The following is a 23,639-nucleotide window of genomic DNA, read 5'->3' as shown; positions in this document are numbered from 1 at the left end:
TTGAAAGGTGGCGTTTCCACAAGGTTTTGGTCTGTTCCCAGGAGCTTACCGAAAGAGAGAGAGGTGTCTAATGGCAGCCCTGTCTGAGGTTTTGCTAGGTTTATTTATTTATTTATTTTCTGTTTTGAGACGAGTCTCGCCGGTGTCACTTCAGGCTGGAGTGCAGTGGTCGGATCTCACTATTGCAAGCTCCACCTCCGGTTTTACGCCATTCTCCTGCCTCACTCCCAGTAGCTGGGACTACAGGCTCACCACCTCGCCTCTCGCTAGTCTTTTGTATTTTTTAGTAGAGACGGGTTTCACCCTGTTAGCCAGGATGGTCTCGAACTCCTGACCTTGTGATCCGCCCGTCTCGGCCTCCCAAAGTGCTGGGATTACAGGCTTGAGCCACCGCGCCCGGCCGGTTTTGCTAGGTTTAAAGGCGTGTTTACTTAGTAGGTGCTCCTTCCAATTCATATCTCACCTCTTTATCTTCTTTTACTGGTTTACGTGAAAGACTAAGCAAATATCAAACAGGTTTGTCTTGATTTAGCTGAGGCTGACAAGTAGGACCCCTGGGGCTTAGGATGGGCTGGAGAGGGAGTCTCCCCAGTGAACGTCAAACAGATAGCTCAGGCAGGTAGGCCTACCTTTGAAGACCTGTAAGTATTTTCAGTCCCGCTACTGATTTATCTGGTCCCACCTCAAGCAGGATTACAACTAGTCACAGGTAAAGTCAGCATTATAGGATTACTTTATTCTCCTGTCTGGTAAACACTGATTTCTAATTTATTTTCTTTTAAATAGAGAACATATTTCCCTGTTACATTTGCTGAGACTTGTTTTATGGCCCAGAGTATGGTCTGTCTTGGTAAATGTTCTGTGAGCCCTTGAGGAGATTGCCTATTCTGCTGTTGCCGGATCAAGTGTTCTGTAACTTTCAATTCAGGCAGGTTGGTTTGTAATGTTCAAGTCTTCTGTGTCCTTACTGATTTTTGGTCTTCTGTTCTTTCAGTTATTGAGAGAGGGACATTGACACTTCTGATTATAATTGTGGATTTCTCCATTTCCCCTGGTAGTTTTATCGGTTTGTGTTTCACATGTTTCGAAGCTCCGTTGTTAATTGCACAAACCTTTATGAGTATTATATTCCATGTATGAATTGACCTTCTTTGTTGTATTGTATTAGGCTGTTTTGCGTTGCTATAAAGAAATACCTGAAGCAGACGATTTATAAAGAAAAGAGATTCATTTGGCTCATGGTTCTACACGCTGTACAAGAAACATTGCATCAGCATCTGCTTCTGGTGAGGACTCAGGAAGCTTTTACTCGTGGCAGAAGGTGAAAGGGGAACAGGTGTGTCACACAGCCACAGAGGGAGCAAGAGAGATGCCAGGCCCTTTTAAGCAACCAGCTCTCATGTGAACTAAGAGAGCAAGAACTCATTACTGTGGGGAGGGCACCAAGCCATTCATGAGGGATCTGTCCTGTGACCTAAACATGTCTCACCACTAGGCCCTACCTCCAACATTGGGAATCAAATTTTAACGGATTTGGAGGGGGCAGATATCCAAACTATACCATTTACCATGAAATGACCCTTTTAGCCCCAGGAAATGTTCTTTGCTCTGAAATCTACTTTGTCTGATATTAGTATAGCTAATCCAGCTTTAAAAAATTAGTGTTAGGAATTGATTTCCAGAATATGTAAACAACTTCTGCTACTCAGCAACAAAAAACATAACCCGATTCAAAAATGGGTGAAGGACTTGAATAGATATTTCTTCAAAGAAGATACACAAATGGCCAATAAGTACATGAAAAGATGCCCAACTTCACTAGTCATTATGGAGTGCAAATCAGTACCACAGTGAGCTACCACTTCACCTATTACGATAGCTATTATTAAAACAAACAAGCAAACAAAAAAAAACCAGTAAATAATGTTGACAAGGATGTAGAGAAATTGAAACCCTTGTGCTTTTTTGGTGGGAATGGAAAATGGTATAGCCAGTGGAAAACAGCATGGCAGTTCCTCAAAAAATTAAACATGGAATTGCCATATCATCTAGCAATTCCACTTCTGGGTATATACCCAAATAAGTGAAAGCAGACACTTGAACAAGTATTTGTATACCCATGTTCGTAGCAACATTATTTACAATAGCCTAAAAGTTGGGAACCACGCAAGTGTCCATGGACAGGTGAATGGCTAAGCAAAATGTGGTATATATATTAGATAGAATATTATTCAGTCTTAAAAAGGAAAGAAGACTTGATATATCCTGTGATATGGGTGAACCTTGAAGACATTATCCTAAGTGAAACCAGCCGGTCACAAGAGAACAAATATTGTTGTATTCCTCTTACATGAGGTTCCTAGAGTGGTCCAGTTGTAGAGACAGAAAGTGGAATGGTGGTTGCCAGACGATGGAAGAAAGGGAGAATGGGAAGTTAGTGCTTAATGCGTACAGAATTTCGGTTTAGGGTGATGAAAATGTTCTGGAGAGGAATGGTGGTGATGGTTATACAACAAAGCAAATGTATTTAATGTGAAAGAACTGTATACTTAAAAATGATTAAAATGGTAAATTTTGTTGCATATAAAAGGGTTTTTAAAAATAGAAGATTTAAAAATTATGGTATATCTCTTAAAAAGTGTTTTTACTTCTAAACAATTTGTGTCTTTATATTGAAAGTGGGCTTCTTGTAGGCAGCATATAGACGGGTGTTTTTTTTTTTTGTTTTTTTTTTTTTTTGAGACAGAGTCTCCTTCTGTTGCCCAGGCTAGAGTGTAGTGGTGTGATCTTGACTCACTGCAATCTCCTCCTCCTGGGTTCAAATGATTCTCATGCCTCAGCTTCCTGAGAGCTGGGATTATAGGCATGTGCCTACCGTGCCCAGCTACTTTTTTGGTATTTTTAGTAGAGACGAGATTTCGCTGTGTTGGCCAGGTTAGTCTTGAACTCCTGACCTTAAGTTATCTGTCCACTCCTCCCAAAGTGCTGGGTTTACAGGTGTGAACAACTGCACCTGGCCGGGGGTTGCTTTTTAATCCAGTCTCACAAGTTGCATTTTAATTGGGATGTTAAGACTATTTAGATTTAATGTGATTATTGATACGGTGAAGTTTAAATCTACCTTCTTGCTGTTTGTTTTCAATCTGTCCCATGTGCTTTGTTCCCTTTTTCCTTTCTTATGACTTCTTTGGGATCGAGTAATTTTTATGATTCCATTTTGTTTCCTTTGTTGGTTTATTCTAACACTTTTTTTAGTGGTTGCTTTAAGATATATAGTATGCATCTTTAATTTGCCACAGCCTGTCTTCAAGTGATGTCATACCACTTTAGTGTAAGAATCTTGCAATAGGCCGGGCGCGGTGGCTTAAGCCTGTAATCCCAGCACTTTGGGAGGCCGAGACGGGCGGATCACGAGTTCAGGAGATCGAGACCATCCTGGCTAATGACGTGAAACCCCGCCTCATTGTATTAAAAAAATTATTGGCGAGGTGGCAGGCTTCAGTAGTCCCAGCTACTCAGGAGGCTGAGGCAGGAGAATGGCGTGAACCTGGAAGTGGCTTGCAGTGGCTGATCTCGGCCACACTCCAGCCTGGGCACAGAGCCAGACTCGTCTCAAAAAAAAAAAAAAAAAAAAAAAAAAAGAATCTTGCAATAGTTTACTTCATTTCCTTCCTCCTGACTTCATAATGTTGTCACCTGTTTTACCTCTACACATGCCATAAATCCCATCACACATTGTTATTTTGTTTTAAATAATCATTTTTAAGGAGAGATTACAATGTGCTCTTTATATTTACTCATCTGCTTAACATTTTGGTGCTCTTTTATTCCTCCATGCAGATCCACATTTCTGTCTTGTTTCCATGTTTCTTCTGACTCTGAGGATGTCCATTTAACATTTCTTGTGGTGCTGGTCTGTTAGTGATGGATTCTTTTCAGCTTTTGGGTGTCTAGAGAAGTCTTTATTTTGGCTTTGTTTTGGGAAGGCATTTTCCCTGTGTAGAATTCCCGGATTAACTTTTTTTTTCAGTGTTTTAAAGATGTTCCAGTGTCTTAGTTTGCATTGTTTCATATGAGTAATCTGCTATTTTTCTTCCTTTTTCTTCTTTTGCTTTTTAAGAGGTAGAGTCCACCCTGTCATCCAGGCCAGAGTGCAGTGGCATGATCATAGCTCACTGAGGCCTCAAACTTCTGGGCTCAGGGTCCCTAGTAGCTAAGATCACAGGTGTGTATACCATGCCTGGGTAATTGTTTTTAAATGATTATTCTTATTTTTGTAGAGATAGGTCTGCTATGTTGCTCAGGCTGGAGCCACCTCCTGGCCTAAAGTGACCCTATGGCACTGGCTTCCCAAAGCAGTAAGATTACAGGCATGAGCCACCACACCTGGTCTGTTTTATTTTTATTTCTTTTTGCTCTTCTGTTTTTAATGTATCTTTTTCTCCTTCTAACTGCTTTTCTTTCTTTCTTCCATTTTTTTTTTTTTTTTTTTTTTTTTTTTTTGAGACAGAGTCTCACTCTATCATCCAGGCCAGAGTGCAGTGGCATGATCATAGCTCACTGCAGCCTCAGATTTCTGGGCTCAAGGGATCCTCCCGCTTCAGCCTCCCAAGTAGTTGGGACCACAGGTGTGTGCCACCATGCCGGGCTAATTTTTTATTTTTTCTAGAAACAGGGTCTCACTATGTTGCCCAGGATGGTCAGAAACTCCTGAGCTCGAGCAGTCTTCCCATCTTGGCCTCCCAAAGTGCTGAGATTGCAGGCATGAGCCACCGTGCCTGGCTCTGACTGCTTTTCTGAGTTTAAACAATGTAATGATGATGTGCTTTTGTGTAGTGTAGTTTTCTTCATGTTTTTTTGTGCTTGGGTTCATTGAGTTTTTTGGATTTGTGGGTTTATAGCTTTCATCAGATTTGGAAATTTTTCAGTCAGTAATTCTGCAAATGTTTTTTTCATTCCCTTTTCTCTTTCCTGTCTTTCGGGGAATCCAGTTACATGTATATAAGGGTGCTAGAAGTTGTTCCATAGCTCTCTGATCATTTATTTTTCCCGCTAGTCTCTTTTTTTTCTCTCTGGTTTGTGCTGGATAGTTTCTGTTGCTATGTCTTCAAATTGACTGGTCTCTTCTGCTTTGTCTAATCTGCTGATACTCCCTTTCAGTATACTTTTTATCATAGACATTGTAGTTTTCATCTGTAGAAGTTTGATTTGAGTCTTTTAAATATCTTCCCTGTCTCTAACATGCTTAATCTTTCCTTTTGCTTCTTGAACATATGGAATACAGTTTTAGTAACTGTTTTAATGTCCTTGCCTGCTAATTCCATTATCTGTGTATTTTTTGGGTCTGTTTCTATTGTTTCCCTCACTATGGGTCTTATTTTCTTGTTTCTTTGTATGTCTGGTAATTTTTAATTGTATATCACATGTTGTGAATTTTACTTTATGGGGTGCTGGATATTTTTGTATTTCTATAAATGTTCCTGGCATTGTTTTGGAACACTGTTAAGTTACTTGGGAACAGTTTGATTCTTTAAAGGTTGCTCTCAAGGCTTGTTAGTTGGGGTCAGAACAGCCTTAGGCCCAGGCCTGATTTTTCCTCACTACTGAGGCAGTACTGTCCTTAGTACTTTAGCAATGTCCTGTGAATGATGAGGTTTTTCCACTGTGGCTGGTGGGCACACAAGACTATTTCTGTTTCAATTTGAGGTCCAAGGATTGTTGCCTTGGACGGGTACAGATCAGTACCGGCTGAGAGCCGGAGGGGGACCCTCTGTAGGTTTCTGGGGTTCTCTGTGTGGCCCTTTCCTCTCTGGTACTCTGCCCTGTGAACTCTGGCTACCCCGGCCTCCCTGGAGTTGGAATTCCTCTCCTCCACTCCCTGTGCCTTGGGCCTGGAGGCCCTCTAGGAGTAACTTGGAGCAGCTGTAGTACTCAGCTTTTTGTTTTCCACTGTCAGGGGTCACTCTTCTGTGTTGTCTGATGTCCAGCGTTTACAAACTGTCGTTCTATGTGTTTTTTTGGCTTTGTCTGGCTTTTTAGTTTTTTGAGGCAGGAGAGTAAATCTAGTGCCTCTCCCTCCATGTTAGCCAAAAGCGGAAGTCCCTGTCCAGTCAGCATTCCTTGGATGCCTGGTGTATTAGTGTGTTTTTTCACACTGCTGTAATAAAAAGAACTGCCCAAGACTGAGTAACTAATAAGGGAAAGAGGTTTAAGTGACTCACACTTCCGCGTGTTTGGGAGGCCTCAGGAAAGTTACAGTCATGGCAGAAGGTGAAGTGGGCTCGTCTCACATGGTGGCAGGTGAGAGAGTGTCTGTGGGAGAAACTGTCAAACACTGATAAAACCATCATAGCTCATGAGACCTCATTCACTATCACGAGAACAGCATGGGGGAAACTGCCCCCATGATCCATCCAATCACCTCCCACTAGGTCCCTCCCTCCACATGTGGGGATTATGGGGATTACAATTCACGATGAGATTTGGGCGGGGACACCGAGCCAAACCATATCACCTTGTATGTGCCCAGTGTTGACCTAGGCGCTGGGATGCAGAAACAAACACGACATGGGCTGTGTCCTTGGGGAGCTCACACTCCTGCTGGAGGAACATGCTGATTTCTAAATAAGAAATGCTATGTGCTGTGTACAGAGTACCATGAAAGGCAGGATGAACTCTTTGGGAGGAAGGAGCAAGGAAAGCTTTAGAGAGTTGCTGGCTTTTGAGGGATGGAGCAGGCATTTTCTAGATGGGGAAAGTGTAGGAAAGAGTATTCTGGGCAGAGTAGAGAGGAAGAGCAAAGGCAGGGCAGCTTGTGCGGTGAACTCCTTCCCGGGCAGGATCCCTGTCTTACTGATCTTTAGAGATGAATGTATGTCAAGTGACTGGAAGTGTGGTTTTTGTTCTGGGACTAGTAGGTAGAACAAAGAGAGTTGGGATGGTGTGAGCAACCCATGGAGAAATAGAGGCTCGGGGTCAGCTGATACAGGGTGTTGTATACCAACCCAAGGAGCACAAGATTTGGAACATAATACCAAATGCTGGGGAGCCATGAGAGGGCCATGGGAGCTCTGACTGTGTTCTCCCAAGGTTGCTGGGGGGTGTCAAAGAGGGCTGGAGAGGGCTGAGGCGGGCTCAGGGCAGACTTTCTGTACAAGCATGAAAATGAGTCCAGAGCTCAGTGTGGTCACAGATACAGCTTTGCCACCCTTTGTTTGATAATGGCCTTCATGGATTCCTGCCTGAGTCAAGAATTGATTTGAGAAGGCGTGGCTTGGTTTCTCTTTTTCTGTGGCTATACCCGTCTGCCTGTGGATGATTCCACTGGGCCCGGAAGTTCTGGGTCTGGCTTATCACTGGCAGGGGTAGGATCTGCAGCTGCCCAACCTTATATCCGCCTAGGATGGCCACACCTCAGCGATCTCATCATCTTGGGCTTTGAATACACACCTTGCATGACCGGTGCACACTCCTGGATGTTGGTCCTGAGTGTGTCTTTGCCTTGACCTTCCTCTTGATCCCTCCTTAAGGGACAGTTGAATCCTCTTGCTCAGCTTGCTCTGTGCAGATTAGAAGTGGGGGCGGATGGACAGCTGCAGATTGAAATCCTTTCTGAGTCATCTGAACAGTAGGGACAAAGGAGATATAAGTGGAAGTTGGGGTGAAGTCAGTATGTTTTTCTTTTCGAGTCAGTCGTGGGCCAAAGAAGGAAGAGGCCTTGCCAAGTGGCTGGGCTTTACTGTCAGGAAGTTTCAAAAACCAGCTGCCTATTCAATCACCTGTTTCTTGGCCATCATTTTGACTGACGCTGAATGCTGTTGATCTGATTACATCCAGCCACTGGAGTTATGTTCCTCTGTTGACTGATGCCATCTCTGGAGGAATCTTAAATTCTCTGTCCTCAGAGTCCACACGGGAAGTGCTTGAGTTGCAGAGGTAAGAATGGGCTGAGTTTCTGTGCCCAGCCACGGTGATAGAAATCATGAGCGGCTGTTTATTGATCCCTGCCTGAGAGCCAGACTTTAGACTTTCTAGCCATGAAACTCAATTTGTTCTTAAAAACGCTCCATCTTATAGAAGACACTGAGGCACAGAGATTTTAAATCACCCACCCAGGCTCTCCCCAGCCTTACAGTGCAGGGCTGTCTGCCTTACAGATTCAGAGTCTTTAATCCCTGGGTCTCCTGCAGAGCTGAGGTTCAAAGGAGGCACTGCTCCTGTGCTGCCGGGGCTCCTGGGCCTGTACACCTGTTCGGACTTCAGTCTGAGGGCTGGTGAAGGAGAGTAGTCACCACTTTAGTATTTGTTAGGACAGCATCATGCTGGGTTCTGAAGAAAATAGAACAGGTTCTACTCTTGAGGGGTCTAGTTGAAGATATCCTTACCAACGACCATTGATGAAGTTGGTCCCCAGAGCCAGGCCTGGTGTTCTGTGGATGTGGACTTGATCGAGGCAGCCGAGCACAGTGAGGCGCATGGGCCGTGACGCTGGACGGCCTCCGTTGCAGTTCAGGCTCTGCGTTTCCTCCCTGGGAAACTGTGGGCAGGCACAGAACCTCAGTGTTCTCCTATTTAAAATGAGGAAAGCCTGAGGATGGACAGCGGCGTAGGCACGGTGAGGGTTACCCGAGTTGCTGCATGTAGAACACCTGGGCCAGCCACCGGCCTGTGAGCAGCCTCTAAACCTCAGACACAGGGCCTGTCACCGTTCCTGACACTGACGGGACAGTGAGGCTCCGGAGGGCAACTGGGCAGGAGGCGGTGAGGCCTGGTTTGATGGCTCCCCACACTGCACTGCTGGCAGGACACCACAGCTGAAGGGGAGTGGAGGAGGGGACCAGGGGAGGGGCTGGTGAGGGTTGGGAGCCGCAGGGATGAGGGGTTAGGATGGTGGTCTCAGGGGCCAACTCCAGGTCAAGGGGGAAACTGAACTGTGAGGACAGGGCTCTCCCCGACCCGTTTGCCCAGAACATATGTGTTGTGAAGTGTTCTGTGCAGTATGGCTTGGATTAAATGTTCTGTTTGGGGGGGAAAAAAAATCTCCTTTGAAAAAGGTTGAAAGTGACAGGATTAGGCCAAACTGGGCAAATGGGCAGAGGAGGGAGGCGTCCTGTCCAGACTGGTTAGGCTACTCGACCCGTCTCCCTCCGCTGCCACCCTTGACAGGTGGTAGGTGAGGGGAGGAGCGGGGCAAGACGGCCAGCCTTAGGGAAGCAGTGTGATAGGACACACATCCGGGGAGCCTGGTGGGATGGTTGTGAGAAGGAGACCCTGGAGACGGGAGGACTAGTTTGCAGCCTGCACAGGGCAGGGATGGGTGTGTGTGAGAGCCTTTGGAACACTGACTAGCTAAAACTTGGTGATTGAACCTCACGGGTGGAGGGACCCACATGTCTGAGCTGACCTGGAAGTCAGGGCCAGGAGCTGAAGCCACTGATAGAAAAGGAGACTGGGAGGAGAGTCTGGTTGGGGGAGAAAAAACGTTGATGAGTGAGGGGAGTGGAGATCTAGGAATGCTGGAATGCAGGTGTGTGCGGAGGTTCAGCAGGTTTGGGAGGAGTCCCTTTAGGGGACGGACTGGGTCAGCAAAGCCAAGCCTGTGGCCTACGGGGCAGGGTGTGAGCGCTGGGCTCTGCAGCCTGCCCGGTGCTGTTAGAGCCTTCCAGCCAGCCGAGCGGCTTAATTTCCTGAAGTCCTCTGCCACTCTGGGTGCCTCCCAGCATTTGGCACAATGAGTGGGCTCGTTATTCTTGAGTCTTCTCACTTGACGGCCCTGCCTCTGGGCAAAGGGGGGTCAGATGGAGTTTTTCAGTGGATTGAGGAACAGTCAGTTGTTATGTAAATATTTATGTAAAGATGACAGTTTCCTTCATAAAGCAATTTCCTTATGAGAGATTGTGCATTCCCCCATGTATGCTTATATTTGAGGCCTCTTGTCTAGATTGGTTTGGAGCTTCTTTCAGAAAGCCACACCCTTTGCTTCCGTCTGGGATCAGCTCTTTCAGAGTCCTCTGGTTCTAGACCTAGCTGGGTGCCTGGCACAGCTGACAGGCAGCATTTCCTAACAGTAAGCTGTGAGGGTGTGGGAATGAGTACTGCCGGGCGCCGGACCTGCTGCTTGGTGGTCTTGTTTAATTCTCATTTAATCCTTACAATCCCATGGTGTTGGTAGTATTAGCCCCATTTTACAAATGAGAAACAGAATGAGAAAGGCCGAATAATGTGCCTGTGGTGATGGAGCTAGTGAAGGGTCAGGATGGGATTGAAATCCAGGAGTTTTCGTCTCTAAAACCTCTTCACGTAGTCTTTTTTTTTCTTTTCTTTTTTAAGACAAAGTCTCACTCTGTGGCCCAGGCTGGAGTGCAGTGGCGAGATCTCGGCTCACTGCAGGCTCCGCCTCCCGGGTTCACGCCATTCTCCTGCCTCAGCCTCCCGAGTAGCTGGGACTCCAGGCGCCCGCCACCTCGCCCGGCTATTTTTTTTGTATTTTTAGTAGAGACGGGGTTTCACCGTATTAGCCAGGATGGTCTTGATCTCCTGACCTTGTGGTCCGCCTGCCTTGGCCTCCCAAAGTGCTGAGATTACAGGCTTGAGCCACCGCGTCCAGCCCCTCTTCACGTCATCTGAACTATTTGTCCCTGGTGGGTGGGAGGAATCTTCCAACCCCACCCCAGCCCCAACCCCAGCAGTTCCTTAGAAAGGGTGAAAAACAGGTGGGGGCAGTGGCACAGGCCTGGACTCCCAGCTGCTTGGGAGGTGAGGTGGATTGCTTGAGCCCATGAGTTTGAGGCTGTGAAGTGAGCTCATGTTGCGCCCCTGCACTCCAGCCTGGGCAACAGAGTGACAGAGTGAGGCCTTCATCTCTTAAAAAAAGAAAACTAAAAACGCCTCTCTCTCCATGGTTTACACGGTAACTTTTCCAGTTGTGGGAAGGTCAGTTCCGTGCTGCTTTGGAACCAGTGAGAAGAATTTGATGATTTGATTTTTTTTTTTTTTAACTTCCTGTGGGAAGTCAGGAAACAAAACAGTCTGGCACTTGGATACACAGCTGGAATCATTCTGGGAAAAGAAAACCAGATCAGGCCCACAAGTATTTCCTCATTCAGTAGCACAATTAGGAAGGTTTCTAAGGCAACAGCAGGTGTTTCTGACATACGGGGTAAGATGGGGCCAGTTCCTTTTTAACATGTGCAGATTGGGCTTTGCAGGTTGCTCTGGTAGTAGCTTTTTCTGGTGCCATAGGTGGATGTGGGGAATTGTAAGAAACCAGGCGATATCACAGCCGTCCTTGCAGTGTGATTTCGGGCTTGAGGTCACTGACAAGTAAGTGTTGTCTGGTAAGGCGAGGTGAGTGGTGGGAGCTGTGCTTCAGCTCCTGGGTGCTGGAGCCAGTGGAGGCTGGAACCCCCCTGCCCAATGTCAGCAGCCATTTCACTTGACACAAGATTGCAGCCCAGGGGTTGCAGGAGTAACCCCAGGAGGTGCAGTAATTTATATTTGTTCAGTGCTCAGGAGTTTCCAAAGCTCTTTTTGGGCTGTTTGCTTCTCTGAGCCACACAGCAACCCCTAAGGTGGGATTATCACCATGGTGCCCCATTAAGGAAACCCAGGTTAAAAGACTTGATGACGGCCACACAGTTAGAGAGCTGTGGAGCCAAAGCACAAACTCAAGGCATCTGTTTTCAAATTCCTTGCTGCACAGGACAGAATTCTGTGCAGACACAGAATTTGGGGGGAGACTTGGCATGAACCACTTAGGGGCAAGGGGTGAGGGCAGTGCAAGTTGTCTCTGGGACTGGCATCCTACACTCTGATCTCAGTGCCCTCACTGTCTAGAAAATGCTGCATTTTACAGTTCAGCTTTTTTTTTTTTTTTGAAGGTTATCCTTGGAGAGGATCTCTGATCAGTGGAAACGATTTGTTTTTGAGCTGATTAGCTCATTGAACAAAACCATCAGTGCATGACTTTTTTTTCCCGATAAGAACAGATCTGGAAGGCTGCCCCAAGTTTGAACCCCCCCCCCCCAGAGTCCCCCTTCCATGTCTGTTAGGAAGTTCTGTGGCCTCCCCTGCTGGGGACATGGCCCTGCCTTTGGCATAGATCCACCGGCCCTGCGCTATCTTTTACCAGATCGTGTACCCTGTGCTCAAGACCTGTGGGATCGATTTAGTCAAGATAAAAAGTAATGGAAAGAAGTTGAGACCAGAGATCAAAGCAACAGGTGCCAGATGGCTGGTCCGGCTGCACCCAGAAATGCTGCTTCCTTGGTTCTGATAGCAAAGCTCCAGCGCGTTCAGCCTGTGTCCCCACCCCAACCTCCTTTCAGTGCATTGTGGCAAACGGTGGGGCTCCAGGACTCCCGTGGGGTGTCTGTGTCACCTCTCCCCTCTGCCCCGCTCCCTTTTCTGTGATCTGTACCCTTGCACTTGTCTCCCGTAGAGGATGTGGCGTCAATTCAGGTCACACACAGCAGCCAGTGGGTTTTGGTGGCCCACTCAGAGTTTCTCACAGCTTTGAGCTGAAATTTAAAAATGGGAAGATGCACCTAGATGTAGATTTCTGGCTTCCCTTTGGAGAGCGGAAGGGTCTGGGAAAGCTGGCAAGGTTGCAGGAGGGGCCTGGAATCAGCAGGGCAGCTTTCTAGCCAGACACACTCCCTGCCTGGCGCTTGGCCTCCTGTTGCCGGCCTGGCCCTTGCAGGCCACTGGGTTTGGGACCTTTGGTGGGGGTGAAAACTGCAGAGAGACAACTTTAAAAAGCAAAAGGAAAAAACAAAAGCAAGTGTTCTTCCTTCTCAGGCGCTGTTAGTGAAGAACCAGGGGCACTATTCCTCTTCTCTGTGCAGGGAACACAGACTGGCTCACGCATAGCTTTCTCACCTTGTTCCCTCCCAGCCAGATCACTTTCGAGTTGATGATATCGCTCCAGAAAAGGTGTTTTCTGCTGTACCTGTGAAGCTGTGCAGCCGCCTGCCCCGCAGCCCTCCCTCCTTCTCCCCTGCCAGCCACTTGGATCTGCAGTGGCTCCACCTGGGCTGGCACGCACAGACCCCTGTGGCCAAGCTTTCCAGGCCCACAGAGCGGCCTGTCTCTCCTCCTTAGTCCATTGGTCTCTGCCTCTGTTATGCCACTCTCACCTATATTCATGATAAATTATTGTGAGTATTTTTGGCTTTTTAAAATGAAACTGAGTTACTTGAGAGTTAGGATCAGCTCTTACCTGTGAATGCCATGTCTGGCTCATAGTAAGAACCCCACAAATATTTGCTCACATCCTGCTTACCCCATTTATCCTTCCTCCCTTGATGCGGGTCTCCCAGTGTTCTTGGCAATGCAATTGCTTCATAAGTATTGATTCAATAAGGGAGTGGAGAAATGGGAGCAGGCAGGGGTGAGGGGAAGAAGGCCCCGTTCTGTGTCCCCATGTCTTCACTGACTCGTTCTCTCCTTCCTGTCTCCATCACTTTTTGAGCAAATGTTATTGTGAGCTATCTGAGAGCCAGTCTGCTGGGCTTGGGTTGATGAAGATGAGTGAGACATTCTTGTCTTCAAGGGGTCGATTTATTCTCACCCTCAACAACTCCCCACTCCTGCGTAGCAAACCCCGGAGGTCACCAGAGCAGTGCCACATCCTCCCGGGCATCTTGGCAGTGGGAGGGGCTCTGGGCCAGGGCCCTGGTACTGAGGGGCCCAGGTAGTTGGACTCGTCACACCCTCCAGAAGCAAAAGCGCAAGGACTCTGGGTCCCCGAAGGATATCTTAGGAACCCCCAAGTTCTCTACTTTGAGACATCTGGGGTGGCTGGGGTCACTCCGAGAAGTGTTATTTTGGACTTGCCCTCGCGTTGGGTGATGGAGTCAGACGCCGCCAGCAGTGGATGGCCAGGCTTCAGGGGCACCTTCTTAGTTAGTAGCTCTGTGGGATGTGGGCAAAAGAGTTTCCTGTTCTTCTTGCTGCTTCCAGCCTCGCTGGTGGCTCTGAGGAGCGGGTGATGGCTGTGGCACTGGTGAGAGAAAGGGACCTGTAATTTCCAGGGGTGGGTGATGCTGCAGTAAACCCCACAAGGTGGCACTTGCCAGCCCAGCCTGAGATGCTGTGTGAGGGCGGTGAGGTGGGCCTCCCCAACGTGGAGGCAGAACAGGGAGGGGCGGGATAATCAGCGTGCTTGCGTGGGCTCCTAATCTCTGGATCTCGGGCCTTATGGCTAAACACGTTATCCTCATCACAGCCCTCTGATAGGCCGAGCAGGTGGGGCAAAGATGTTGGTGAAATGGAAACACCCACACAGGGGTAGTATCCTTCCTGCTTCTTTCTGGAATTCATTTTATCTGTGAAATAGGGAGCACTTAAGCTCATGCCGGCTTTACGTACTGGAGAGGATGTGGAGTTTCCAGAGGATATGGAGTTGATCTCTTTATTGTTTCAATTAAAGACCAGTGTGATAGTACAGAGGGCTTTGATTTCAGAAGAACAGAGCCACGTAAGGGTTTGTTTGCCCATTTTACAGATAAGGAAAATTGAGTCCCAAAAAGAACATCTGGCCTCCAGCTATTTGGCAAAGTTGGTAATAGGGTTCTGAGCACTCCTCGTTTGGGACATGTTTGTCTGGCATATGCCGGCAGTGCCTTCTGAAATGAGAGCCCCACGAGCAGAGGAGGTACCAGCTTGGTGGAGGCCCCCAGTCCCTTTCCCAGACTCAGCCTCCGTGTAGGGGGGACTCCTAGCCTGTTAGAAGCCTGACATTGTGGCAGGCACTGTTTTCACGTGACTCTCCCCTGCGGAGCTGGCCAGAGCTTGGGCACTCTTCTCATGAGCCGTGGCCGTGACGTTCAGCTCCTTGGTCTTGACAGTGTGTGACGCTGCCTCCCTCTGTAACGTGCATTGTCACATCACTACAAATCTGAAGCCTAAATCCCAGCATGAAGACTCCTGTCTTGTGCACCTGGGTGTCACCTGTCCCGCTGTGTCCACACAGAGCCAAGTCTTAGGAAGTGCCCTTGGGGTCCTGTGCGGGTACTCACTCTGTAGAAACAGCACTGCCTGTGTTCTCCTCCTGCCTCTGCTGTGACTGGGTGACAAGGCCCTTCCTCCCCTGGGGTCTTTGCTTTTCCTCTGTCAGATGGGGTTGCATCCACCTGAGTTCCCCCAGAGTGGTGGGGAAAGGGGAAAATAAGATAATAGATGCCAAACTCGTCAGACCCGGGTAGCCTAGTTAAAAATGAAAACTTCATTAAAAATTAAGAATCAGCCAGGCGCGGTGGCTCACGCCTGTAATCCCAGCAGTTTGGGAGGCTGAGGCAGGTGGATCACTTGAGGTTGGGAGTTCAAGATCAGCCTGATCAACATGGAGAAACCCTGTCTCTACTAAAAATACAAAATTAGCTGGGCGTGGTGGCACATGCCTGTAATCCCAGCTACTGGGGAAGCTGAGGTTGGAGAATCACTTGAACCTGGGAAGTGGAGGTTGCAGTGAGCCAAGATTGCACCGTTGCACTCCAGCCTGGGCAACAAGAGTGAAATTCCGTCTCAAAAAAAAAAAAAAAAAAGGCTGGGCGCAGTGGCTCACACATATAATCCCAGCACTTTGGGAGACTGAGGCAGGTGGATCACTTGAGGTCAGGAGTTCAAGACCAGCCTGGCCAACATGGTGAAACCCCCATCTCTACTAAAAATACAAAAATTAGCCAGGCTGGTGTCAGGCATCTGTAATTCCAGCTACTCAAGAGGCTAAGGCAGGAGAATCGCTTGAACCTGGGAGGTAGAGGTTGCAGTGAGCTGAGATTGCACCACTGCACTCCAGCCTGGGTGACAGAACAAGACTCCGTTAAAAAAAAAAAAAAGAATACTGGAGATTCTGCAGTTCTAGGTCTGGAGGAGGACTTAGGACTCAAGGACTCTAAAAAGAGGCACATGTTGAGAATTCCTGGACCAGTAAAGACATTGCCATTCCAAACTGCATGACCTTGGGCAAGTAACGTCACCTCTGTCAGCCTCCCCTGTGAGGTTGGGGTGATATTGACGCCCACTGTGTAAGACGGTTGCCGGTGTCCTCATAGCAGCAAATGCTTAGTGGTGCTTATCATGTTCCTCACACTGCTCTGTTTTACAGATTGAGAAACTGAGGCACAAACGGGTTCGATGGCACAGCTAGTAAGTGGCAGACCTGGGTTCATACTGAGGCAGTTCGGCTCCAGAGTCTCATCTCTTAACCTCTAGACCAGTGGCTCTCAAAGTGTGTTTCAGGGGGACTCCTGGAGGTTTCCAAAGACCCTTTCAGGCCATGCATGAGGTTAGAGTGGTTTTCATCATCATTCTGAGGCATGACTTTCTCTCGTTACCCTCTTTTCTTGCATGAGTGTACAGTGCAGTTTTCAGAGGCTGCGTGGCCCATGATCATGTCGTCATTCAGGAAGCTAATGGAAGGTGGTGTTTGTGTATTCTTGTGTTTTAAAAATTTCTCGGCTGGGTGTGGTGGCTCACACCTGTTATCCCAGCACTTTGGGAGGCCAAGGCAGGAGGATTACTTCAGTACAGGAGTTTGAGACCAGCCTGGATCAAATAGTGAGACCCCATCTTTACAAAAAATTAAAAAAATAAATTAGCTGGGTGTGTGGTGGCACATGCCTGCTAGTCCCGGTTACTCAGGAGGCTGAGGTGGGAGGATTGCTTGAATCTGGGAGATGTGAGGCCAAAGTGAGCTGAGATCATGCCATTGCATTCTAGCCTAAGCGATAGAGCGAGACCCGGTTTCAAAAATCTTTTCTTCCACTTTTAATTTCTAACATGGTAAATACCGATAGCTGTAATCCACATAAACAAAACTCTTTGGCGTCCTCCACAACATTGGGAGCGAAAAGGGTTCCTGAGACCAAAAAGTTTGTGTTGTGTTGTTGGAGGCTGTGTTACCTTATTCAATGTGATACTTGTCGAACATCTGGTGGCACCTCCCATGGTAAGCAGCTGGGCTGGGGAGTTGGTGCCTGTCCCAGGGAATCTCGGCTCTTCTAGGGGCCTCCCCACACGTGAGACCTCCGAGTATGAGACTGAGTCCTGAACCTGCTGGACAGATGGTGGTGCTGACTGTGCTGTGTGTGTGTGGTCGGCCAGCTGCCCGTGACAGAGCTTCCATCCTCCACTTGGCTGCACCTGTGGTGCTGTGCCCTGACTGCGGAGTGAGCAGATGCTTGGTGGCAGGCCTCCCCTGGGGTGGAGCCGGTGTGGGTGCAGCTGCTGTGGCCTGGCAAGTCCTGTTCCAGGCCAGGCCTGGCACCGAGCCAGCACTTTGCCTGTGCTATTCCAGTGAACCTCGCACCCGCCCTGTGAGGGAGGTGCTGTTGCGAGTCTCATTTTACTGGTGAAGAACTCAAGGCTCAGGGAGGTTCCACCTGTGCGAGGGGCAGGGCCTGGACTCGAGCTGTCTCTGGCTGGCTGGAGCCTGCGTCCCTGATGTGTTTCGGTATCTCCTGTTTGTGGCCAGTTCATCTGGGTTTGGATTTGGAGGGTGCTGCCAGTGTTCCCCCCAGAGTTCTGCTCCAGCCCAGGCCAACTGCAGGCTGCTCTTCCACTGCTCCAGTGCCAGCTTTTACTTCTTTTTTCTTCTTCTTTTTTTTTGAGACCGAGTCTCTCTCAGTTGCCCAGGCTGGAGTGCAGTGGCATGATCTCTGCTCACTGTAACCTCTGCCTCCCGGGTTCAAGTGATTCTCCTGCCTCAGCCTCCTGAGTAACTGGGATTTAGGCATGCGCCACCACGCCAGACTGATTTTGTATTTTTAGTAGAGACAGGGTTTCACCATGTTGGCCAGGCTGGTCGCGAACTCCTGACCTTAGGCGATCTGCCTACCTCGGCCTCCCAAAGTGCTGGGATTACAGGCATAAGCCACTGCGCCTGGCCCAGCTTTTACTTATTTTCATTATTTTATTTCATTTTACAACTTTTACAATCAGATGCTATATTGCCTAGGCTGGTCTTGAACTCGTGGCCACAAATGAGCTTTCCACCTTGATCTCCCAAAGTGTTGAGATTACAGGTGTGAGCCACCATGTCCGACCTGGCTCTGGGGCTTTTAGACCAAGGGTTTTGGAGCAGTAAGGTGATGTGTGGACAGAATGCAGGTTTGAATTTTGGCTCTGCTGTTTGCTGGCTGTGACTCTAACCTTTCTGATACTCTGTCTGCATATGACATGGCTGGCTGCTACCTCTCCTTGTTAGGGGAGAACAGCACGGGAAAACTGACGTTGTCCTTGCTCAGAAACCAGGGCTCTCCACTGTGATATGACTGGCATGGAGCTGGTATCTTCCCAAAATCTGGCCCTGGACCAACTGTGTCAGTCTCTCCAGGAGGAATTCCGGATTTCTGGACCCTGCCCTGACCTACTGATGCAGAGCTCTGTGGGAGGGGCCGGCCACCTGTATCCTCAGTGAGCTTTCCTGGCATTCAGGTGCACACTGAAGTTTGGCAATCCCTGCTTAGAGGTTGGGGGCCACTTTTAACCCTCAGGACATAGCAAACACTGGTCACGTCCCTGTATGGGTAGCTCTTTATCAGTGGCCATATGATTTGTTGTTTAAACCAGGGCACCCTTGAGCGGGTGGGGGGTCCCCTGAGGAGTGCACTGGGACTTCCTGGTACATGGGAACATGTGTCGTTTCTCACTCCTTTTATCTTTCTGATGGCCCTAGGAGATGTCATTCCCTTCCTGCTGCGAATGGGGAAACTGAGACCTGGAGAAGGTTGCATCTGACCACACAGCTGTAACCTTGGTCTTTGATTCTAGAGTGCCTTCTCAGCTGGGTTGTCAGCCTTGGCTCACCCTAGCTGAGTCTTGGTGCAGGTGGGCTGTGGAGGACCCTAGATTTCTGTGGTGCTGGAATCTTTTGAAAACTAACATAACCTTTGTAATGAGAAAAACCAACGTGAAAGCTGTGGAGCCGGACATGGTGGCGCACACCTGTAATCCCAGCGCTTTGGGAGGCCAAGGCAGGAGAATCGTTTGAGCCCAGTAGTTCGAGACCAGCCTGGGCAAACTAGTGAGACCCTGTCTCTACAAAAAATGTAAAACTTAGCTGGAGGTGGTAACGCACGCCTATAGTGCCAACTATCAGGAGGTTGAGGTGGGAGGATCATCTGAGCCCAGGAAATCAAGGCTGCAGTGAGCCCTGTTTGTGCCATTGCTCTCCAGCCTAGGCAACAGAGCAAGACCATGTCTAAAAAAAAAAAAGCAAAAAAAAAAGCTATGGAATGCACCTCTGGAAAAGATACCAGATGAAAATGGAGGACCCTGTCAGCAGAAAGGAAGCAGGTGCTGGGTGTATTTGTGCTTCCTGTCTTCAGTCCCTGGGGTTCCCTCCTGGGCCTGGCTGTGACCCATCTACCACACAGACAATCGATAGCCCTCTAGGCAGAGTGACGGAGAGGGCCGCTGACACCAGCTGTCCGTCAAAGCAGATGTCCTCTTTAGGTCAGTCAATTTCCTTCCTTCCTGATTGCCTGCGAGGCCAGCTGGCTGATTTTTTTTTTTTTTCCTGCTCCTATGAGGATGCGCATATGACAGTCCATTTTGGTGACACATGGAGAGGGCTGCAGTTGAGGGGAATTCTGGAGGGAAACCTGAGGTTTCTGGAGCACTAAATGTAACAAGCAGTGACATAGTTGAACCGGTGATGTCGAAGCCAGCAAAGCCCCCATGTGAGGAGCTTGGTGTATTTTTGGTTCAGACAGAAATAGACACCTACCAGAGGACATGATGGCATCAGTGCTTGCAGGCAGCCTTGGGCCAGACTTAGTCTCCGTCCCTGCTGCCTGGCCCTCTCCTCCTGCCTTTTCCTCTCTGCTCCTTGGGGAGCTCCATCTAGCACCCGAGGATTGTGGTTTTGCTTTTGGCTGCAAGTACTTTCACATATCCTGTTGCTCAGGAGAGGGTGGAGGGAGCAGCTCCTTGGTCTCCCTGGGGAGGGGGTGGGCTGAGCCGCAGGAACGTGCTCTCAAAGATCTCTGCCCCTCCTCGAGCCTCCCAGTGGAGTGGTATTATCGCAGGAAAACTCCGGTTTGTTTTTGATCAATCATATGTACAGGCTCGGGGGTCCCTTCCTGTTGGGCTGCCTGTTCGTTACTTTGGTGTCGCTGTGTTCACAGGGAAGGATGGAGACGCTGAAGGATAAGACCCTGCAGGAGCTGGAGGAGTTGCAGAATGACTCGGAGGCGATTGACCAGCTGGCCCTGGAGTCCCCTGAGGTAGAAGGAGGCTGGTATGGGGCCCGACAGAGGCCAGCAGATGAGGCTTGTTAAGAGGCACTTGTGAAGGATGCTGGCTTATTGGAAGTTTTGGCCAAATTCATCCCCCTTTTCTGTGAACTTCATCCTGGTTTGGACTCAGAGGAATCCCTGAGGCTTCAGACCAGTTCCTGGGAGTTCTTGGCAGTGCTGGGGAGTCCACGCCTCCTGGTGCCTTCCCAGGACCCGGATGCCCCAGGAGTCCCCACACTGTCGTTCCAGCCCAGATCTGGAGGCAGCTCCTCAAAGCACTGGCATGGTTTTGTACCCACTTTTCCCCAAGAGCCTTGTGCGATCCCATGTCTCCAGGTGACTCTAAGGCTTCTAGGAGCCATTCTCGGGCTGAGATCTGGCTCATCTCCCATTGGATCCTGTTTCTCCTCATAACTCCTCCCTAATCCTCTCGCTCTTAATCACAGAGTCCCTGTGGAAACAAACAGAATCCTGCCTGTGCAGAGATTTACACTTAATGAAAGATGTTCCCTGCCCCTAGTGTCTCCTGTGACCCTGGGACGTCCCCTGCGAGATGGGAGAGGTCAGGCCACACAGCCAGAAATACCCACGGTCACACATTGAGTGACTGCAGCTCATCCGTTGTTCTGGAAGCTCCCACTTCCTGTCCCTAATGTGAGGGAGAGACACGAATGCAAGTCATGCCAGCTCATTTGATTTGTATTTGGAGTACATGTTTGCTTGCACGGATGAGCAGGTATGGTGCATCTCTTCTGTGAACATGTAGTATTTTGAAAGAAATAATGACGCTCCCCCATCCAGTGTCTCTGCGCTTCCATGCCATGGCGGGACGCGAGGCCAGTGAGTCCCCTGCTCCTGTTCTGGCTTGCACTCTTGCCGCCTGCTGCCTGCTCTGCTTCCTAAATGAGGAATCTTCACTGGGATGGAGGTGACTGAGCATTGGGTTGAAAAGACCTCCTGGTGGGCAGATTGTGAGGAGAGGTGGACACCATGGGGCACATCCTGCCACCCTAGGGCTTTTTCAGTCCTCAGCAAGGATGTGGAGCAAAGCTTGCTTGTCGAAGCCCCAGGGCCGACTCAGATGGCCTGTGAGGCTGTGAGCTCTGCCAGGGCATTGCTCCTGCCTGGCCTGGTGCTAGGCACAGTGCGGCTCTGCCTGCATTCCTTTGTCACATATGAAGCACTGTGAGCGTGGTGCCATGGGAAGCCCAAGGCCTGCCTCTAGAGTGTGCAGAGCTGAGCAGGCGGACAGAATCGTGACAAAGCAGAGAATCATGGGAAATGTGAGCAGAAGCGACCTCTTGGGCAGAAGGCATTTGAATTTTGTGGTGTGCAGCCACACCTGTCCCATCGATCTGAACTCTCTGAGGGAAAAAAACACTTGTGGATCAGGTGGAAATGAAGCAGGACAAGCCACTTAGACTTCAGACCACTGGCAAACTTTTTTATCGTGGGCTGTAAGACAGTAATTGAGTCACTGTGGGTTTGTGAGAAGAGACAGGAGCTCTCTCTTAGTTTGGGGCATGGACGCGGCTTGGAGAGAAGGGAGGTGGCAGGGGCTCTCCATGTAGAAGAGTGTGCATGGAGGGGCGTGTGGAGGGGAGCTGCTTTGGGGTGGGGGCCAGATGTAGAAAGGAAACACTGTAGCTTAGTAAGGATAGTTAGTCAGAATGGTTTTATCTCCCACTTTGCAATTTTTTAAAATTTTTATTTTTTTAGGCAGGGTCTTACTTTGTTGCCCAGGCTGGAGTGCAGCGGCACCATCATGGCTCACGGCAGCCTCGACCTCCTGAACTCAAACAGCCCTCCCACCTCAGCCTCCCAAGTAGCTGGGACTACGGGTGCACACCACCACACCTGGCTAATTTTTAAATTTTACATAGCAACTTTTAAGAACTTAGATACTTCTTGTGGAGTTTTGCTGTAGATTCAAAGAAAATTGATAATTATCTATAAAGGTTAGTAGCGACTCCTTCCTTTTCTAGCTATATATCTGTATGAGTATAGATTCTTCCTGCTTATTTCCACCAAAGTAATATACTAGGACAGATTGAATTCAGAAGCAGCAAAACATGTGAAAACAGCTTTTATTTACCTATTTTTAGTCTTACCTCTTTTCAGTGACTGGGAGGACTTCACACTGAACCTCTAATATGCATCGATATGCAATTTTTAAGATTGATGCATATTTTGCATATTTATGGGGTAGATCCGAGTCTTTGTTGCATGCATAGAATGTGTGATGATCAGGCTGGGCGCAGTGGCTCACGCCTGTAATCCCAGCACTTTGGGAGGCTGAGGTGGGTGGATCACCTGAGGTCAGGAGTTCGAGAGCAACCTAGCCAACACGGTGAAACCCCATCTCTACTAAAAATACAGAAATTAGCTGGGCATGGTGGCACATGCCTGTAGTCCCAGCTACAAGGAAGGCTGAGGCAGGAGAATCGCTTGAACCCAGGAGGCAGAGGTTGCAGTGAGCCGAGATTGTGCCATTGTACTCCAGCCTGGGCAACAGAGCGAAGCTCTGTCCAAAAAAAAAAAAAGAATGTGTAATCATAAGGTCAGGGCATTTGGGGTCTCCATCACCTTGAGTATTTGTGGTTTCTGTGTGTTGGGAACATTTTATGCTTCTTGCTACTTTGAAATATACTATACATTGTTGCTGACCATAGTTACCCTACTCTGCTGTTGAACATTAGAACTTATTTCTTCTAACTGTATGTTTCTACCCATTGACCCACTTCATGGAGAAAGATGTCAGAAGGCTGTGGGGACCGGGAGCAGAAATAAGTAGGGCAAGATTTAGGGGAAAATGATATAGCGTAGATTTGTTGGTTTAGATGCAACGAAAAGGCAGTGGACGTATAGGAAGGCCAGAGGATCCATGGGGCCCTGCAAGGGATGGGTGAGCAGGAGGGCTTTAGGCCTTTCACTCTGGGTCAGCCATGTAAATAAAGTTTCCATGGCTAATAAAAATTAGATTGAGAGTCACATATGGTGGTTACTGCCTGTAATCCCAGCTATTGGAATGATGAGATGGGAGGATTGCTTGAGGCCAGCCTGGGCAACATAGGGAAACCCCATCTCTACAGAAAATGAAAGAACTTAGGCGTGGTGGTACGTGCCTGTAGTCCCAGCTACTGGAAGGGCTGAGGCTGAAAGATTGCTTGAGCTCAGGAGTTCAAGGCTGCAGTGACCTATGGTCATGCCACTGCACTCCAGACGACAGAATGAGACCATGTCTCTAGAAGGCAGCAGCGTGGGCTCTAGGCTGGATAGACCCCTGGGCCCTACAATCCCTGAACCATGGCAGCTTCGTCTGGAGGGCTGAGGAAGGGCAGGGAGCTGTGGCATTCCTCTTTCCAATCTGGAGCACAAAGAAGAGGCTATGGGCCT

At 48.7% G+C, this 23,639-nt stretch overlaps 1 protein-coding gene across 7 annotated transcripts in view; it reads left to right on the top strand.

Moving 5' to 3' along the window:
* Nucleotides 1-23,639, top strand: part of VPS37C (VPS37C subunit of ESCRT-I) — a 31,309-nt gene that overhangs the window by 2,561 nt on the left and 5,109 nt on the right. For 2 of the 7 annotated variants that reach the window (XM_003909742.5, XM_031653629.1), the window contains exon 2: nt 20,133-20,231. In XM_003909742.5, the coding sequence (XP_003909791.2) occupies nt 20,139-20,231 (93 nt within the window). In that variant the 5' untranslated portion in view covers nt 20,133-20,138. Of the gene's footprint in view, nt 1-332; nt 1,337-10,528; nt 11,323-17,948; nt 19,459-20,131; nt 20,232-20,763; nt 20,980-23,639 lie in introns of those variants that run through there. The other 5 variants (XM_021925672.2, XM_009185915.4, XM_009185916.4 and 2 more) reach the window with 5 other exon arrangements.

The sequence above is a fragment of the Papio anubis genome, chromosome 12 (assembly GCF_008728515.1).
Source record: "Papio anubis isolate 15944 chromosome 12, Panubis1.0, whole genome shotgun sequence".
Taxonomy (NCBI): domain Eukaryota; kingdom Metazoa; phylum Chordata; class Mammalia; order Primates; family Cercopithecidae; genus Papio; species Papio anubis.
The sequence above is the reverse complement of the archived record's forward strand: the minus strand, read 5'-3'. Positions and strand labels throughout refer to the sequence as shown.